Here is an 18,962-nt window from a genome sequence, read left to right on the forward strand (position 1 = left end):
GGCAGCCAGGGATGGACAAGCTCAGGGAGGAGCAGCACTTGTGGCACCCACGGGAGCAGGATCATCATGGAACCACCAAACAGAATCCCAGAATCTCCCAAGCTGGAAAGGACCCACAAGGATCCTTGACTCCTGGCCTTGATAGGACACCCCCAAAACTTCCACTGTGGGCACAGCCAGAGCTGCCAGAGCTTTACCTGGTGCCATTCTGCTGGGCAGTGGGGATGACACTGTAGTAGATGGGGACCCCTCCAGCCTGGAGCCCCCCCTGCACAGACTGGCTGGCTGGCACGAGCACTGGCTGCTGGAAGGGCTGCTGGACCACGTTCTGGGACTCACTGGCCATGGGAACCTGGGCAGGGAGGAAAGCAGCAGGTAACAGAGCCCAAGAAGACACCAGCAGGGTGAAGAGACCTCAGGTGGTTTATTTCTTACAGCCCAGAGCAATCTCCCCAAGGCACAACCCCTCCCAGAGATTCTCCCAGCCCTCCTGCTCCAGATGTGTCCCACAAATCCCCACACGGATGTGCCCTCCCCACCCCCAGGTGGAGCAAATCCCCACCTCTGGCTCCATCCCTTGGGCACATCCTGCCCAGGCAGGAACCCCCCCAGCACCCCAGGCTGGGCAGCAGCAGATGCTCACCTGGTAGGAAGGCAGTGGTGTGTACTGGACCATCAGACCTTGCATCTGGCTGCCCATCCCACTCCTCTGGCTGCTGAGGAGCCCGGGGGGCTGTGCCTGCTGCACCCCCATCACGTTCTGCATCTGGCCCCCCATGTTGTTCCTCTGGCTGTTGAGGAGCCCGGGGGGCTGAGCCTGCTGCACCCCCACCACACCTTGGTATGTTTGCTGCTGGTTGGACATCGTTGGCTGTAAACCTGCCAGAACAGGGTTTCAATGGAGTAACTTCCCAGTTGGACATGGGAAACAACCCCAGATTTAAAATTTAGGGAATTATATCCTGCCTCTACCCCCACATACCACTGAAGAGTGGGGAAAGGACTTCCATTGGAGCAGATAAGGGAATCTCCTGGCTTTAAATTCCTCTGGCAGCCCCTCAGTGGGGCTTAAACCCATCTCATCCCCTCCCCAGGAAGCTCAGAGGAGAGGGAGGGGAAGGACACAACACCTCTGCAGACAGAGGCATCCCAACTTCCCAGCCCAGACTGGGAGACAAGAGCAGCCTTGGTATGTTTGCTGCTGGTTGGACATCGTTGGCTGTAAACCTGCCAGAACAGGGTTTCAATGGAGTAACTTCCCAGCTGGACACGGGAAACAAACCCAGATTTAAAATTTAGGGAATTAAATCCTGCCTCTGTTCCCCACCTCCTGCTGAAGACTGGGGAAAGGACTTTCCTTAGAGCACATCTAAGGGAAGCTCCTGGCTTTAAATTCCTCTGGCAGCCCCTCAGTGGGGCTTAAACCCATCTCATCCCCTCCCCAGGAAGCTCAGAGGAGAGGGAGGGGAAGGACACAACACCTCTGCAGACAGAGGCATCCCAACTTCCCAGCCCAGACTGGGAGACAAGAGCAGCCTTGGTATGTTTGCTGCTGGTTGGACATCGTTGGCTGTAAACCTGCCAGAACAGGGTTTCAATGGAGTAACTTCCCAGCTGGACACGGGAAACAAACCCAGATTTAAAATTTAGGGAATTAAATCCTGCCTCTGTTCCCCACCTCCTGCTGAAGACTGGGGAAAGGACTTTCCTTAGAGCACATCTAAGGGAATCTCCTGGCTTTAAATTCCTCTGGCAGCCCTTCAGTGGGGCTTAAACCCATCTCATCCCCTTCCCAGGAAGCACAGAGGAGAGGGAGGACAAATCTCAAATTCCCAGCCCAGAGTGGGAGACAGGCAAGAGCGACACGGCCCCAGACAGCTCAGGGGAGATCTTTGGAGCCAACAAAAGCAGCAGGAAAGGGAAAGCTGCCCCCCTGCCCCCTTTGCACCCCCTTACCTGGCTGCTGGGACTGCTGGGGGAGCTGCTGTGGGCGCTGGGAGCTGTAGGCCACTGGGTGACTGAGGGGTCGGTATTGCTGGCTGGAGTTCGGGTACTGCCCGGGGGGGTAGTAAGAAACCTGAATCTATCAGGGGCAAGAAAACCCAGTGGTGAGAACACAGGAGGGAGCAGGATCAAGAAAGCTGGTCCCCCAGGACCAGTTTTCTCTCTCACCTGGCCTGGCTTCTGCTGAAGGGAACCACCCAGGGCTTTGGCTCCTCGGGGAACCCTTCCCGAGCCTGTCCCAGCACAGCAGTGCAAGAGCACAGCAGGCACAACTCTCCTCACAGCTCAGGGGACAATCCTAGAGGTCATAAAACCCTGCAGGACCCCAAAGAGAGCTTAGAGGTGTCAGCCCTGAGTCCCTCCCCACTGCTGAGAGCCAGGAGTGGCCTGGGGGGTCCCAGGAAGGAGCCTTGTGGGCTCAGAGGGACACGGGGATCATCCTGTGCCTAACAGGGGAGTGTGAGACCCTCAGGCTGGACCCCTGTGGGTGGATCCATCACCAACTAGCAGCAGAAAAAGAGGGACCCACTCCCCAGCAGCCCCTGGCCTGCCAGCTCTGGGGATGTCTGTTACCATCATATTTTCTGAAAAATCTCTTTGCCCAGGATTCTTCTCCTGGGAAGCTGAGAAGCCTCAGAAAAAAATGAAAACAATAATTATCTGATTTGCTTCTCCTGTGTTTTTCTGCTTTGGAATATGGTTTGGACAGGTGCATGTTTAATTAGTTTTATGTGAATTGTTTTGACTTGATAACCAATCACAGTCAGGCTGTGTCAGGACTCTGGAAGGAATCACGAATTTTTCATTATCATTCTTTGTAGCCTTCTGTCTGTATCCTTTAGTATAGTTTTAGTATAGCATTCTTTAATATAAAATCATAATATAAATGATAAAAAAAAATATAAATTAGCCTTCTAAGAACACAGAATCAGACTCATCAATTTCCTTCCTTCAACAGGAACAGAAACTCCCACAGATGTCCCCTCGTGTCCTTACTTGCTGGGGAGGCTGAATGTAGCCCTGGGGCTGCAGCACCTGCTGAGTGGGGGCTGTGTGCCCCGAGGCAGAGTAGCTGGAGGTGGGAATGGGCTGCCCAGGGCTTGCCATGATGAATCCTGTCTGCTGAGGGTGCTGGGAGATGAGGGATGACTGGAACATCGCCGAGGAAGGGTCCGGAGCTTCCGTCGAGCCCTGGCGGCTGAGGCTGATCTGCCCGAAGGGGCTGCTGAGCTCGTCGGCCTGGAGCAGGGGGAGGAGGAGGATGGAGGAGGATGACACGTGGGACAGGAGCAGTAGGACACAGCCCTGCTGGTAAATGTAGATCCCTGCTCTGGGAGAAACACCCCACCCCACAAAAAGGCCCCCCACACAAGAGCCACAGAGCCAGAGCAGGACAGGGGGACATGCGAGCTGAGGGGGCCAAATGCTCAGCAGATGTTGGGGACACGTGGGGTCCCACGCAGGCAGGGGTGACTCCAGCCCAGCTGCCACATCCCATGGGCGACACCATTCCCAAAAGATCCCTGTGGTGACAACAAAAGGGCTTGGCTGAGCCCACAGGGCAACCACAGCCCCCAGCATGGAGCACAGGCATTGCTGGGGAGCTCTGGGCTTGCAATTTGCTCTTCCCAAGGCCACAACTGCAGCAGTGGTGGTCTCATGGCCTCAAGCATCTGCTGGGGAGCTCTGGGCTTGCACTTTGCTCTTCCCAGGCTCTTTCCAAGGCCACCAGTCCAGCAGTGGTGGCCTCAGAAATTGCTGGGGAGCTCTGGGCTTGCAATTTGCTCTTCCCAAGGCCACAACTCCAGCAGTGGTGGTCTCATGGCCTCAAGCATCTGCTGGGAAGCTCTGGGCTTGCAATTTTCTCTTCCCAGGCTCTTCCCAAGGCCAGCAGTCCAGCAGTGGTGGCCCTGTGGCCTCAGGAATTGCTGGGGAGCTCTGGGCCTGCAATTTGCTCTTCCCAAGGCCACAACTCCAGCAGTGGTGGTCTCATGGCCTCAAGCATCTCTTGGGGAGCTCTGGGCTTGCAATTTGCTCTTCCCAAGGCCACAACTCCAGCAGTGGTGGTCTCATGGCCTCAAGCATCTGCTGGGAAGTTCTGGGCTTGCACTTTGCTCTTCCCAGGCTCTTTCCAAGGCCACCAGTCCAGCAGTGGTGGCCTCAGAAATTGCTGGGGAGCTCTGGGCTTGCAATTTGCTCTTCCCAAGGCCACAACTCCAGCAGTGGTGGTCTCATGGCCTCAAGCATCTCTTGGGGAGCTCTGGGCTTAGAATTTGTTCTTCCCAGGCTCTTCCCAAGGCCAGCAGTCCAGCAGTGGTGGCCCCGTGGCCTCAGGCACGGCAGAGCTCCGTGAATCCCAACCCCAGGGGTCGGTTTTTTTGGGACATACCTGATCAGCACAAGCTCACACAACACAAACACAGCACAGAGCACAACAGACAGTGCAGAAGAGGAACTGGGGTTTATACCAGGTTGTACTGCTGGGGTGGAGAGACTGGCAAGAGGACTTGGGGGCAGGAGCTTGGAGAGTACGGAACGGGCTGCAGCGCCGGGACCGGCTACGACCAGCAGAGAAGGGAATGGAGAGAGATCAGGGGAAGGAAGGGAGAGGAAAAGGAAGGAAAAGGAAGGAGGAAAAGGGAGGAAAAGGGAGGAAAAGGAAGAAGGAAAAAGGAGGAAAAGGGAGGAAAAGGAAGGAAAAGGAAGGAAAAGGAAGAAGGAAAAGGAGGAAAAGGGAGGAAAAGAGGGAGGAAAAGGCAGGAAAAGGAAGAAGGAAAAGGGAGGAAAAGGCAGGAAAAGGAAGAAGGAAAAGGAAGAAGGAGAAGGGAGGAAAAGGGAGGAAAAGGCAGGAAAAGGAAGAAGGAAAAGGAAGAAGGAGAAGGGAGGAAAAGGGAGGAAAAGGAAGAAGGAAAAGGGAGGAAAAGGGAGGAGGAAAAGGGATAAGGAAAGGGAAGGAAGGAAAGGAAGAAGGAAAAGGAAGGAACAGGAAGGAAGAGGGATGGAGGAAGGAAAGCGAGAGGAAAAGGAAGGAAAATTAAGGAAAAGGAAGAGGAACAACAAGGTTAGTCAAGTGAGCCAACTGCAAACACAGAGGGGCGTTGCAGGGAGTTGGGAAGCACAGAAACCATTCCAGGGCAGCATCCATCCCATCAGGCACAGCCCAGCCAGAGCCTCTGAGGAGCTGGGGAAGGGTGACCTGCCCCAAAGCAGCTCCTGCCTGGCAGGAAGGGTGACACGAGTTCCCCAGGGCAGGCAGCAGCACCAGAGCCACGTCTCCCAGCACTGCCCTCGTGTCTCTCCTCTTTCCAGCATTCCCTACAGTGCTCCTTGGCCATTCCTGCACACTCACCTTGACAGGGACCCCTGCTTTGTCACCTGGAGCACTTTGTGCAGCCCCTCACTAAAACCCACACCCCGTGCTTGGGGCACCAATGGTCAGTGCTGGATGGGGGGTTGATGCTTTGATTTAATCTTTGGTGACATAGAAGGGACATGAACACGGGCATGGTGCATTTGCAGACCCTTCACCAACACTCAAACAACCTGAAATCAGTTTTTCCAGGTCCTAAACCCTTGGATGAGACAGCAGAAGATACAAACTGAAACCTCAACACAACCCAGTGATCCTGCACGAGATCCCACCCAGGGACTCTGCTATTCCAGCTCCAGACAGACACCCCAGCTCATTCCTTGAGGCTCAGAATCCCCCACAAACAGATCCACAACCCTGGAGCCACTGCAGGGCCCCAGAACTAGCAGCTCCCCCTTCTCCTGCAGCTGGGAACAGCCAGCAAGGAGCTGCTGCTGTTACCTGCACTAAAAGCTGTTCCAGGAGGTTCTTCCCTCCTATCAGTCCAACCTAGTGAAAACATGAGAATCATGGAACAGCCCAGCTTGGAAGGGACCTCAGAAGAACACCTGGTCCAACTTTTCATGGGGAAGGGAGCCTTGGTATGATTATTCAGCACCCTGTTGCATTTTGAAGCCCTCCAGTCTAACTCCAGCAGCTGTAGGGTGAGCCCAAGGTGGTGCCAGAGGATCCCTACAGAGCCCCTGAGCAGGATGAGATCCAGCAGCAGTGTGGTGGCACAGGGAGGTGCAGGGATACCCCCACACCACATGAATTTGCCCCCCAAACCCCACACTGGGATGGTTCCCACCCCATCCATCCCCACTCCTGCAGCAGGACAGGGCTGGGCTGGGGGTGGGCACAGCCTCAGGAGCAGAAAAAATGCACAGAAATGTCACCCAGGGGAGATTCCTGGAGGGCTCCAGCCCTGGGAACAGGGCTCTGGGACATGGAACATCCCTTGGCTTTAATTCAGGGAGGAGAGCACACCTGGTGCTGCTCCAGGACTCCAGAACACCAACCCTGGGGAGCTCAAATCCAACACCTCAGCCTGGTCCTGAGGGGAACTGCTTCCAGTTTTTCACTCATCCAAGGGTTACAGATCCTCTTCCAGGGATGCTGCTGGCCCAGAAGAGCTGGGAATTCTGTGGGATATCCCACAGAATCCCTCAGGCACAGCACAGCCCAAACTTCTCCTGCTCTGCCACAGGTGTGAGCCCAGAACACCCAGAGCACCAAAGAAATTTTTATCATGCAAGAGAGAGAGAGAGAGAGAGGTAGAAAATAAATTCACAGAGAGTTCTCAAAATCTTACAGATAGTGGATGAAGGTACAGACATGGAGGAAGGTTTTGAATTAAGACCTTGAACAGGAGAGACTTTTTTTGAGCAATGAATCATAATTGCTATCAGATATAACTCATGCCTTTTGAACAGACTGGGAGCAGAAGTGCACAGAAATGTCACCCAGGGGAGATTCCTGGAGGGTTCCAGCCCTGGAACATCCCTTGGCTTTAATTCAGGCAGGGATGGTCTGGAAAGCACACCTGGTGCTGCTCCAGGACTCCAGAACACCAACCCTGGGGAGCTCAAATCCAACACCTCAGCCTGGTCCTGAGGGGAACTGCTTCCAGTTTTTCACTCATCCAAGGCTTACAGATCCTCTTCCAGGGATGCTGCTGGCCCAGAAGAGCTGGGAATTCTGTGGGATATCCCACAGGATCCCTCAGGCACAGCACAGCCCAAACTTCTGCTCTGCCACAGGTGTGAGCCCAGAGCACCCAGAGCACCAAAGAAATTTTTATCATGCAAGAGAGAGAGAGAGAGAGAGGTAGAAAATAAATTCACAGAGAGTTCTCAAAATCTTACAGATAGTGGATGAAGGTACAGACATGGAGGAAGGTTTTGAATTAAGACCTTGGAACAGGAGAGACTTTTTTTGAGCAATGAATCATAATTGCTATCAGATATAACTCATGCCTTTTGAACAGACTGGACTTTCAGAGCATTAAAAATTGCTGTGTTGTGAAAAACGTGTGTGAAAAATGCATATTATAAGATTGGCTCTTTGAAAATATTAAAATGAATACTATATGTGTTATGTTGTATTAATTTTGTAGTACTGTATTAATCCTTTTTAAGTAGCGTGGTAAACATAGTTTTTAAGCTACAGCATAATATTAAAATAGAAACTATGTGAAGTAAGATACTTTTTGTAACTAGCTCAAGAAATGGGTAAGATAACCAAGAAATTCTTCACATAGAGATAAGAACAAACAGACACCAAGATCCTAAAAGAAGAATTAGTGCCTCTTTATCAGGAAGAACCAGATTCCTTCCAGACTTCTAGGAGCCAAATAAATCGATTTACAAATGGGGAGGGGGACAGAAATTAAGAAGAAGATGTCCTTTGTTTGAAAAGAATGTTTGCATCATGTATGGGATATATGAATGTGCAACAGGTTATTGCTTCTAAGGGTTAATCCTTTGTTAGCCAGCCATGCTTTTTGGGGGCTTAGTGTCCAGGAAGTGTCCATAATTCTTTGCTTTTATTGTCCTTTATTGTCCTAACTCTGATTGTCCAAATTCTAATTGCTCTATTTTTTATTACTATTTTTAGAATTATTTTATTGCTATTAAACTTATAAAATTTCAACACAAGTGATTGGTGTTTTTCACATCTAGCAATGCTTAATGCCAGCAAAAAAGCAGAATTACTTCTTCAGCAAAAAAGCTGAATTACTTTCAGCTTTTTTTTAGCTGAAAGTAATTAAAAAAAATAGACAAACTTTGAGTTGTGATCTAAATCTCTCCTGCTTAAATTAGAGGAAAATGAAGGAAAAGGAAGAAGGGAAAGGGAGGAAAAGGAAGAAGGAAAAGGGAGGAAAAGGAAGAAGGAAAAGGGAGGAAAAGGAAGAAGGGAAAGGGAGGAAAAGTTAGAAGGAAAAGGGAGGAAAAGGAAGAAGGGAAAGGGAAGAAAAGGAAGAAGGAAAAGGGAGGAAAGAAGGAGGCACCAAACCTGGAACAGAGAGAGAGGCACAGAGGGCTGGGAGCCAGGAGAAAAGGGAAGGGCACGGATATGAAAATTTATGGATCATGTTAAGAAAACCAAGTTAAGCAAGTCATAGAAAATAAGCAGATATATTCTAGTAAAGCTATAAAATTCCCCCCAAAACTCACCTGGGACATCATGGGGCTGCTCATGGCCGGCTGCTGCTGGGCTGGGGGCAGCCCGGGGGGCTGCGGGGCCGTGCAGGGCAGGAGGCCACGGCTGGCCTGGGAGGATGGGGACTGGCTGCAGGACTCAGGGGCACCCAGCACCAAGCCTGGAACACAGAAACAGGCACAGAGGGCTGGGATCCAGGAGAAAAGGGGAGGGCATGGATAGGATGCATCTGACTGTGTTAATTCTGAATGGTGAACGATTGCAATATTGTATTGTATTGTAATGTATTGTAATGTATTGTATTGTAATGTATTGTATTGTATTGTATTGTATTGTATTGTATTGTATTGTATTGTATTGTATTGTATTAAGGCCTCAGGGGCACCCAGCACCAAGCCTGGAACAGAGAAACAGGCACAGAGGGCTGGGATCCAGGAGAAAAGCAGCAGGGAACAGGTCACAGAGCAGGGGAGAAAACAGGAGGGCAGGTATAGGATGCATCTGACTGCATGGATTCAGAATGCTGAACAATTGCTGTATTATACCATACCATATTACATTTTACCATATCATACCATCATATCATATCATATCTATCATATTATATTACATTAAGGCCTCAGGGACACCTAGCACCAAGCCTGGAACAGAGAAACAGGCACAGAGGGCTGGGATCCAGGAGAAAAGGGGAGGGCATGGATAGGATGCATTTAAATTGCATTGATTCCGAATTCTGAATGATTGCAATATTGTATTGTAATGTATTGTATTGTATTGTATTGTATTGTATTGTATTGTATTGTATTGTATTAAGGACTCAGGGGCACCCAGCACCAAGCCTGGAACACAGAAACAGGCACAGAGGGCTGGGATCCAGGAGAAAAGGGGAAGGCATGGATAGGATGCATCTGATTGCATTGATTCCGAATGCTGAATGATTGCAATATTGTATTGTATTGTATTGTATTGTATTGTATTGTATTGTATTGTATTAAGGACTCAGGGGCACCTAGCACCAAACCTGGAACAGAGAAACAGGCACAGAGGGCTGGGATCCAGGAGAAAAGCAGCAGGGAACAGGTCACAGAGCAGGGGAGAAAACAGGAGGGCATTTATCCCACATTTCCACAGCTGATCCCCAGGGATTGTGCTGAGGAGCTCTGGCAGCAGCCACACGCTGCAAAGGAGGGAACATTCCACTGCCAGCTGCTCAGGGACTGGATGGAAAAAGAGCCCCTGAGTCCCAAGCACTTCCACCCCCATGGAATAAACATGAGGATAAGGAAGAAGGTGGGCTTGGTGGTTTTTTCCCCTCAAGTGACAATTCCTTTGCATTTTTTTCCCCTTTTCTCCCAAGATCTTTCTAATCACTATTGCTATAATATAATATAATAAATATAATTAATATAATATAATATAATATAATATAATATAATATAATATAATATAAAGGATTCAGGGGCACCTAGCACCAAACCTGGAACAGAGAAACAGGCACAGAGGGCTGGGATCCAGGAGAAAAGCAGCAGGGAACAGGTCACAGAGCAGGGGAGAAAACAGGAGGGCATTTATCCCACATTTCCACAGCTGATCCCCAGGGATTGTGCTGAGGAGCTCTGGCAGCAGCCACACGCTGCAAAGGAGGGAACATTCCACTGCCAGCTGCTCAGGGACTGGATGGAAAAAGAGCCCCTGAGTCCCAAGCACTTCCACCCCCATGGAATAAACATGAGGATAAGGAAGAAGGTGGGCTTGGTGGTTTTTTCCCCTCAAGTGACAATTCCTTTGCATTTTTTTCCCCTTTTCTCCCAAGATCTTTCTAATCACTTGTCATTACATAAAGCCTGGATAGCAACTGCTCTGATCCCAGGGGGGACCTGGAGGGAAAATTACAGGAAGAGCCAAAAAGCAGCTTCTCTTTCACACTCTGGGACAGGTCTCCAAGTGCTCCCAGCACTCCATGAATCACTCCTGGAGGTGGCTGCAACTCCCAGAGTGAGCCCAGGGCTGGGGATGGGAAGAGGATCCCAGGAGGCACCGTGGGCACCTCCAAACTGGGAGATGAAGGTGTGGATTCAAAGCCAGGCTGTGCACTGGGATCCAGCCCTGAAAGGATTCTTGTTATTGCCTACAAGCACCAATCTGCCTCTCCTGCCCACAAAAATGATGATCCCAAGGGTTTGGGACCTGCTGCTGAGCAGTGGGAGCAGAGGACAGTGGGATAACACCAGGTTCAGCTCACTGACACCACACAGCTACCCCACAGCTCCTCAGGGGATAAAAAATGAGAGCAAAACCTGGGCTGCCTGCTCCACAAACACCTCTCAGGTGTTTCAACCAAGCAGCTGGTTGAAAATAAAGGATTCTGCTCCTCCCTGAGCGAGGGGAGGTGTCCTGGATGTGCCCACCCAGCACACACATCCCTTGGGAAGCTGCTGCCAGAACAGGCCGCCTGTGGAACATCCTGTGGTACCTGGATGGCCAAGGAAGGACTGAGCTGAAGCAGCAGAGACACCTGGGATCCTAATTCCCTTTGGCTTCAGCCAAATTCCCCGTGGCTCCCAGCAGCTCTGGAGCTCAAGGCTGATGTTTGCTCCCAGTTCAGTGAATCACTGAGAGAACATCGTGGGCAGGTCCCAGTTACAGAGGGTTTGACAAGGTGACTGCATGTCTGATGAGACTAATGGGTGACACTTTTCCTGTCCTTGGAAAGGAAGACACAGTGCCAGGAGGTTCATCCTGAGGATCATCAGGGTTGGGAGAGACTTTGGGAGCAGAAGGGAACGGCAACACAACATGGGGAACAGCAGAGGAGAGAAAACAACACAACCTGGGAGTTTGAGCTGCAGGGGCTGGGAGCAAACTCTGTCCTTGGCCCCAGCTAGCTCTGCTGAAGGGATGGGAGAGGTGGTGGTGAGCTCTGAAGAAGTGGGTGATGAACCAGGTGGCACAACCAGATGGCACAGCCACGCCAGGGTACTGAGATCCTGGTGCCACCCATGCCCTGTTTTAACCAGAGCATCACAAACCCCAGTTCCCCAACCCTAAACCTGTCTGCCAGGTGTCCTTTGGCAGGGAAAGGGCTCCAGTTCCCTAACCCTAAACCTAAACCTGTCTGCCAGGTGTCCTTTGGCAGGTAAAGAGCTCCAGTTCCTCAACCCCGAATCTGTCAGTCCTGGTGACAGACTGGAGACAATCAGGTGTCCTTGGCAGAGAAAGAGCTCCATTTCCCTAACCCTAAACCTGTCTGCCAGGTGTCCTTGGCAGAGAAAGAGCTCCATTTCCCCAACCCTGAACCTGTCTGCCAGGTGCCCTCTGTCAGTTAAAGAGCTCAATTTCCCCAGCCCAAATCAGTGTGCCAGCTGCCCTTTGTCAGGTAAAGAGCTCCATTTCCCCAACCCCAATCAGTGTGCCAGGTGCCCTTTGTCAGTCAGGTGTCCTTTGTCAGGGTAAGAGCTCCATTTCCTCAACCCTAAACCTGTCAGCCAGGTGTCCTTTTTCAGGTAAAGAGCTTCAGTCCCCCAACCCCAATCAGTGTGCCAGCTGCCCTTTGTCAGGTAAAGAACTCCATTTCCCCAACCCAAATCAGTGTGCCAGGTGCCCTCTGGCAGGTAAAGAGCTCCATTTCCCCAACCCCAATCAGTGTGCCAGCTGCTCTTTGTCAGGTAAAGAGCTGCATTTCCCCAACCCAAATCAGTGTGCCAGGTGTCCTCTGTCAGTTAAAGAGCTCCAGTCCCCCAACCCAAATCAGTGTGCCAGGTGCCCTTTGGCAGAGAAATAGCTCCAGTTTCCTAACCCTAAACCTGTCTGCCAGGTGCCCTTTGGCAGGTAAAGAACTCCATTTCCCCAACCCAAATCAGTGTGCCAGGTGCCCTCTGGCAGGTAAAGAGCTCCATTTCCCCAACCCAAATCAGTGTGCCAGGTGCCCTCTGGCAGGTAAAGAGCTCCATTTCCCCAACCCAAATCAGTGTGCCAGCTGCCCTTTGTCAGGTAAAGAGCTCCATTTCCCCAACCCCAATCAGTGTGACAGGTGCCCTCTGGCAGGTAAAGAGCTCCAGTCCCCCAACCCAAATCAGTGTGCCAGGTGCCCTCTGTCAGGTAAAGAGCTCCATTTCCCCAACCCAAATCAGTGTGCCAGCTGTCCTTTGGCACCTGCCTGGCAGCAGCAGCCCGTACCTGCCCGTGAGGTCCTGCTGGCAGTGCTGCCCTTGCTGCTCCCGATGCTGTCCCCCCGGGTGAGGATGGAGATGCCACTGAAGCTGCTGGCTTTGGTGACAGGTGGCCTCAGGCTGCGGATGGAGCCGTCCGAGTCCGTGCTGCTCCAGGGCCGCGGCTCCAGGGATTTGATCTCACTCTCGGTGCTGCTCTGGCGGCTGCCCGAGGCCCGGCTCAGCCCCTCCCTGTTGCCCCTGCAGAGAGCAGAGGAGTCAAGCTGGGCTCCAGGGAAGGGACAGTGGCAGAGCTGCTGGTTCTGCACCAGTACAGCCAGTGTAGATCTCTTCCCCAGCCTGGAACAGACCCCAGCAGGCTCAGCCCCTCCCTGTTGCCCCTGCAGAGAGCAGAGGAGTCAAGCTGGGCTCCAGGGAAGGGACAGTGGCAGAGCTGCTGGTTCTGCACCAGTACAGCCAGTGCAGATCTCTTCCCCAGCCTGGAAGAGACCCCAGCAGGGTCAGAAAAAAAATCTCTTCCCCAGCTGGGAAGAGACCCCAGCAGGGTCAGCAAAAGATCTCCTGGAAGAGACCCCAGCAAGGTCACAAAAAGATCTCCTGGAAGAGACCTCAGCTATGTCACAAAAAGATCTCCTGGAAGAGACCCCAGCAGGGTCACAAAAAGCTCTCTTCCCCAGCCTGGAAGAGACCCCAGCAGGGTCACAAAAAGCTCTCTTCCCCAGCCTGGAAGAGACCCCAGCAAGGTCACAAAAAGATCTCCTCCCCAGCCTGGAACAGACCCCAGCAGGGTCAGAAGAAGATCTCTTCCCCAGCCTAGAAGAGACCCCAGCAGGGTCAGAAGAAGATCTCTTCCCCAGCCTAGAAGAGACCCCAGCAGGGTCAGAAGAAGATCTCTTCCCCAGCCTGGAAGAGACCCCAGCAAGGTCACAAAAAGATCTCCTCCCCAGCCTGGAACAGACCCCAGCAGGGTCAGAAAAAAAAATATCTTCCCCAGCTTGGAAGAGACCCCAGCATGGTCACAAAAAGATCTGGAAGAGATCCCAGCAGGGTCAGAAGAAGATCTCTTCCCCAGCCTGGAAGACACCCCAGCAGGTTTAGAAAAAAGGTGCTGAAGACCTTCTCATGCCAGAACAAGGAGCTTTTAAAGGCCTGGAGACAAGGCTGATGGAGATCTTGGAGACCACTTCCTGCTGAGGATTTCTGTCCAGCTGGGTCTGTTTGCGCAAAGCTGTGGCTGCCCCATCCCTGGAAGTGTCCAAGGCCAGGCTGGAAGGGGCTTCACTTCCTGCTGAGGATTTCTGCCCAGCTGGGTCTGTTTGCCCAAAGCTGTGGCTGCCCCATCCATGGAAGTGTCCAGGCCAGGCTGGAAGGGGTTTGGAGCAACCTGGGAGAGTAGAAGGTGACTCTGCCCAAGGCAGGGAGGTGGAAAGGGATGAGTTTTAAAGCCCCTTGCAACCCAAACCCAAATTCCAGGATCCTGGGATGTTGCTACTCCCAGATCTGTGCGAGTACTGACCACCCTGCCTTAGCCCAGGCCACTCTGGCCACAGCAGGACTTTTTGGGATGTCCCCAAGGAGTGAGCCTGGCCCACCAGCCCAGCTGGGAATGGCTTTCCCTGAGGAGGGATGGTGAGGAAGAGCTGCTGAGCACAAAAAGGAGCTCCTGAGGTGATGTCCTGGGATGCTGGGAGCATGTGAGAGCCAAAAATGCATCTCTTGGAAAGCAGAACAATGGTCATTGAGCTCAAAATGGTGCTGAGGCCTCTCCCCTCTCTCATCCAGGGGAACCCCAAAGCAGATGAACTGAGCTCCTCAGGGCCTGCACACCCTGAGGAGAGGGACACCTTCTCAGGGAAGCTCCCAGAGCTGCAGCCACATCAGCAATGGGATTTTTGCTCCATTCTGAGGGAGTTTTACTCCAACCCACAGATCTGAGTCCTGTCCTTGCTGTCCTGAATGCAGGCAGACCCCAGGACACAGCCCCTGTGAGTGCATTTTCCAGGACAGCAGGAGAGGGACAAAGCTGCTCCTGCCTGCCTCAGAAAAAGGAGGCTTGGGCCCTGGCCTTGAAGTGATGCCCTGGGATACTGAGAGCATGTGAGAGCCAAAAATGCATCTCTTGGAAAGCAGAACAATGGTTATTGAGCCCAAAATGGTGCTGAGACCTCTCCCTCTCTCATCCAGGGGAACCCCAAAGCAGATTGGACCTGGGCACCACAGCCAGGGAAGCTCCCAAAGCTGCAGCCACATCAGCAGTGGGATTTTTGCTCCATTTTTGGGGAGTTTTACTCCAACCCCACAGATGTGAAAGCTGTCCTTGCTGTCCTGAACGCAGACAGACCCCAGGACACAGCCCCTGTGAGTGCATTTTCCAGGACAGCAGGAGAGGGACAAAGCTGCTCCTGCCTGCCTCAGATCCTCCTGTCCTGTCCCACACAGAGCTGCAGCATCTCCAGAGCTCTGGCTGGGAGAGCAGAGCGCAGCAGGGATGAGGCTGTGTCCCTTTTCACCCCGTTCTTTGTCCCCAAACCTCAGGGCCAGGTGACTCAGCCTCACTCCAGCCCTTTCATCCACGGGAAAACTGTTTAACAAGAAAATGCTGCTCAAACGTGTTCCCAGTGCCCTCAGCAGCTCCTGTGGCTCAGATGGAGCCTGAGACACTTCACTGTCACTGTTAAGTCACCCAGCCTTGATAATCAGGGATTAGGGACAACCCTGCCTGATCCTAATGCTATCCTGGCACTGCAAGGGCAGGGATTTCCCATCCTTTTGGGGAATGGTTTGAAAACTGCTGGAATTCCTCCCTGCTGGAATTCCTCCCATTCCCACCCTCCTTTTTAATTGATGAATCAGCCAAAAAAGGACTCGAAATTGAAAGAAAACACCTTCAGTGACTGCACAAGCAGCTGTGCACGGGGGGATTCAGCACAAAGAAATCCCCACAAATCTGCCTCTGTCTGTGAGAGCTACAAGCAAAGCATTCTGTGGAGGGTGTGAAGAGGGAAAAGCAGCATTTTAGAGTCATGCAGGGCTTTGGTGGCACTGCCAGGGGCTGCAGGGCAGCACTCACCTGCTGTCTGTGAGGTATCCGTTCTGGCCAGACTGGCAGCAGGAACGTGCAGATGGAGAGGAAAGAAAAAGGACACTTAGAAACTGTGAAAAAACAAACCCAGGGGATTCCAAAGGGTGGGGCTGGCACACAGAGTGTGCTGAGGTGTGGTGCTGAGGCTCCTGCACACCAGCTCCCTGTGGATCTCCATCCAGGCCCTTTCCTGATCCCTGAGATCTCTCAAATCTGAGTTTTCAGCTCCCTCCTCCACTGAGGCAGCTTTGATGGTACCTCTGTCCATGTGACAACCAAGGCCAGGCATAAAAAGGGGGTTTATGTCCTAAATGCAGCATTTGGAGCATTTGGGAAGGCCCAAATCCCTCCTGGGAATACCCAGTTCCCCCTAGGAAGGCCTAAATTTCTCCTGGAAATGCCCAACTCCTCCTAGGAAGGCTTAAATTTCTCCTGGGAAAATCCAAATCCCTCCTGGGAAGGATGAAATTCCTCCTGGGAATGCCCAAATTCTCCTGGGAATACCAAACTCCCCCTAGGAAGGCCTAAATCCCTCCTGGGAATGCCCAAATCTCTCCTGGGAACGCCCAAATCCCTCCTGGGAATGCCCAATTCCTCCTAGAAAGGCCCAAATCCCTCCTGGGAATGTCCAGTTCCCCCTAAGAAGGCCTAAATTCCTCCTGGGAAAGCCCAAAATCCTCCTGGGATGGAACAAAGTCCTCTTGGAAAGGTCTAAATTCCTCCTGGGAATGCCCAACTCCTCCTAGGAAGGCCTAAATTCCTCCTGGAAATGCCCAACTCCTCCTAGGAAGGCTTAAATTTCTCCTGGGAAAACCCAAATTCCTCCTGGGAAGGCTTAAATTCCTCCTTGGAAGGATGAAATTCCTCCTGGGAATGCCCAAATTCTCCTGGGAATACCAAACTCCCCCTAGGAAGGCCTAAATCCCTCCTGGGAATGCCCAAATCTCTCCTGGGAACGCCCAAATCCCTCCTGGGAATGCCCAATTCCTCCTAGAAACGCCCAAATCCCTCCTGGGAATGCCCAAATTCCTCCTGGGAAGGCAGAGCCCTGCACTGCTGGGTCAGAAGGTGGAAGCTGCAGCAAGAAGAAACTGGGAGATGCAGCTGCTGCTTCCTTTGGGGCAGGAAACGGTTTTCTGATCACTCCAAAAATGTTCCTGCATAAAGTTATAATCTTTTGGGCAGCAGGGAGCAGGACTGCATCCATTCCTCCCTGAAATTTTAGGGAAGGAGGAGACTGAGGCTGCAGGTGTGGCTCCTCCACCCCAGAACCTCAAACATCTTTGCTGGCAGCTGGAACACACTGCCACATCCCCAAAATTCTGGGAAATTGGTAGAAAAGGCAACAAGATCTGACCTCTTGGCATACTCAAGGCCAGTTTGTGGCCCAAAGCTCCAGGAGGATCCTGGCAGGTGAGTGAGTGATCCAAACTTACCTCTCGTGCAAATATCCGCTCCCTGACCCGCTGATATTCCTCCTCTCGCTCTTCTATGGATTTGCTCCTTCTCCCATCCTGCAAGGGGAGTCTGATCTGAAGGGACAAACACAGCTCAGGGGTCAGCAGGTGCCAGCAGGAGCAGTCAGCTGCTGGCAGTTTTGGGTGGGATGTGGATTAGGTGGCCTCTGCCTCTGGACCTACCTTGGAGACACCTGAGGGCAGGGATGAACCTGCCAGAGGTGCCAGGATGGTCATTCCTGGTCATTCCCAAGAACAACCACCCTGCCTGAGCTCTGCCTGAGCTCTGCCTGAGCCACAGATCAGGAAAATCACCCTGGTCCCAGGGGGAAATGCTAAAAGTCACTCTTTGGAGCTGTTGCCAACACTCCTGCTGCCTCGTGGATTCTGTGCTGCACCCCTGAGTGCCACCAAAGGGGAACCAAAAACTGGGATTGACTACAATGAGCAGCTTCTCATCCTGACTTAAACTCAGAAACAGGTCCCACAGCACATGGGCAATGTGACTCTGGGTTTAGATGGGGAAAAATTCCTCCCTGTGAGGGTGGGCAGGCCCTGGCACAGGGTGCCCAGAGCAGCTGTGGCTGCCCCATCCCTGGAAGTGCCCAAGGCCAGATTGAACAGGGCTTGGGGCAACTTGGGATGGTGGAAAGTGTCCCTGTCCGTGGCAGGGGTGGAACTGGATGAGCTTTAAGGTCTTTTCCAACCCCAACCATTCCATGTTTCTATGAAGGTGGGAGCTACAAGACCCTGAGATCCCTGGGGAAGGGCAGGACTTGCAGCAAGCCCCAGCAAGAGAGAGGGGAAAGCAACACTCAGCTGAGGGCCTGAGTGTTGAAAACTACTGGAATTCCTCCCTGCTGGAATTCCTCCCATTCCCACACTCCTTTTCAATTGATGAATCAGCCAAAAAAGGATTCAAGATTCACCTTGCAAAGAAAACACCTTCAGCAACTCAGCATTCAGCAGGGATTCAGAATGACATGGCACGAAATAAATCACACAGAAATCCCTACAAATCTGCCTCTGTCTGTGAGCTACAAGCAAAGCACTCAGCTGAGGGGTATTCCCAAAAAAACCTTGGCAAAAGGCTCCACCTTAGCAGTTGAGGGCCTGAGTGTTGAAAACTGCTGGAATTCCTCCCATTCCCACACTCCTTTTCAATTGATGAATCAGCCAAAAAAGGATTGAAAATTCACGTTGCAAAGAAAACACCTTCAGCAACTCAGCATTCAGCAGGGATTCAGAATGACAAGGCACAAAATAAATCACACAGAAATCCCTACAAATCTGCCTCTGTCTGTGAGCTACAAGCAAAGCACTCAGCTGAGGGGTATTCCCAAAAAAACCTTGGCAAAAGGCTCCACCTTAAAACCTGGCCTAGCCCCCAGCTGGTTTTAGGGAATGGAGAGGTACAGCCATAAAACCCACAGCAATTCTTCATCCATTTCCATAATATTTGGAAAACCTTTCATGAAATTCAGATGCTGCTGCTTGGCTGAGGTTGGAGCTTCTATTAAATGAAACACAGGAGAAATGTGGAGTTGTTCTTGTTTTGTGACCAGGCAAATCTGACTGTGCCAAAGGCTGCAGATGCCCCCCTGCCACCCCTCACCTGGTTATCATCCCGATCCATGCTGGTGTCATCTCGTTTCAGGATAAACCTCTGAGGGAATTCTGCGTTCTTCTCATCCTTGATGTGCTCAAAGGAGAATAAGAAAGGGAAGAATAAGAGG

At 51.9% G+C, this 18,962-nt stretch overlaps 1 protein-coding gene across 1 annotated transcript in view; it reads right to left on the reverse strand.

The window, feature by feature from the left end:
• R3HDM2 (R3H domain containing 2) overlaps positions 1–18,962 on the reverse strand; it is a 31,626-nt gene that overhangs the window by 8,040 nt on the left and 4,624 nt on the right. Inside the window, exons 8-17 of the mRNA XM_041401251.1 lie at positions 18,842–18,951; positions 17,206–17,301; positions 15,758–15,789; positions 12,695–12,927; positions 8,533–8,678; positions 4,473–4,562; positions 3,001–3,243; positions 1,957–2,083; positions 644–879; positions 198–352 (exon numbers count right to left, since the gene is read on the reverse strand). Of these exons, the coding sequence (XP_041257185.1) occupies positions 198–352; positions 644–879; positions 1,957–2,083; positions 3,001–3,243; positions 4,473–4,562; positions 8,533–8,678; positions 12,695–12,927; positions 15,758–15,789; positions 17,206–17,301; positions 18,842–18,951 (1,468 nt within the window). The remainder of the gene's footprint in view (positions 1–197; positions 353–643; positions 880–1,956; positions 2,084–3,000; positions 3,244–4,472; positions 4,563–8,532; positions 8,679–12,694; positions 12,928–15,757; positions 15,790–17,205; positions 17,302–18,841; positions 18,952–18,962) is intronic.

Source organism: Onychostruthus taczanowskii, unplaced genomic scaffold (genome assembly GCF_017590055.1).
Source record: "Onychostruthus taczanowskii isolate IOZ18803 unplaced genomic scaffold, ASM1759005v1 scaffold188, whole genome shotgun sequence".
Taxonomy (NCBI): Eukaryota; Metazoa; Chordata; class Aves; order Passeriformes; family Passeridae; genus Onychostruthus; species Onychostruthus taczanowskii.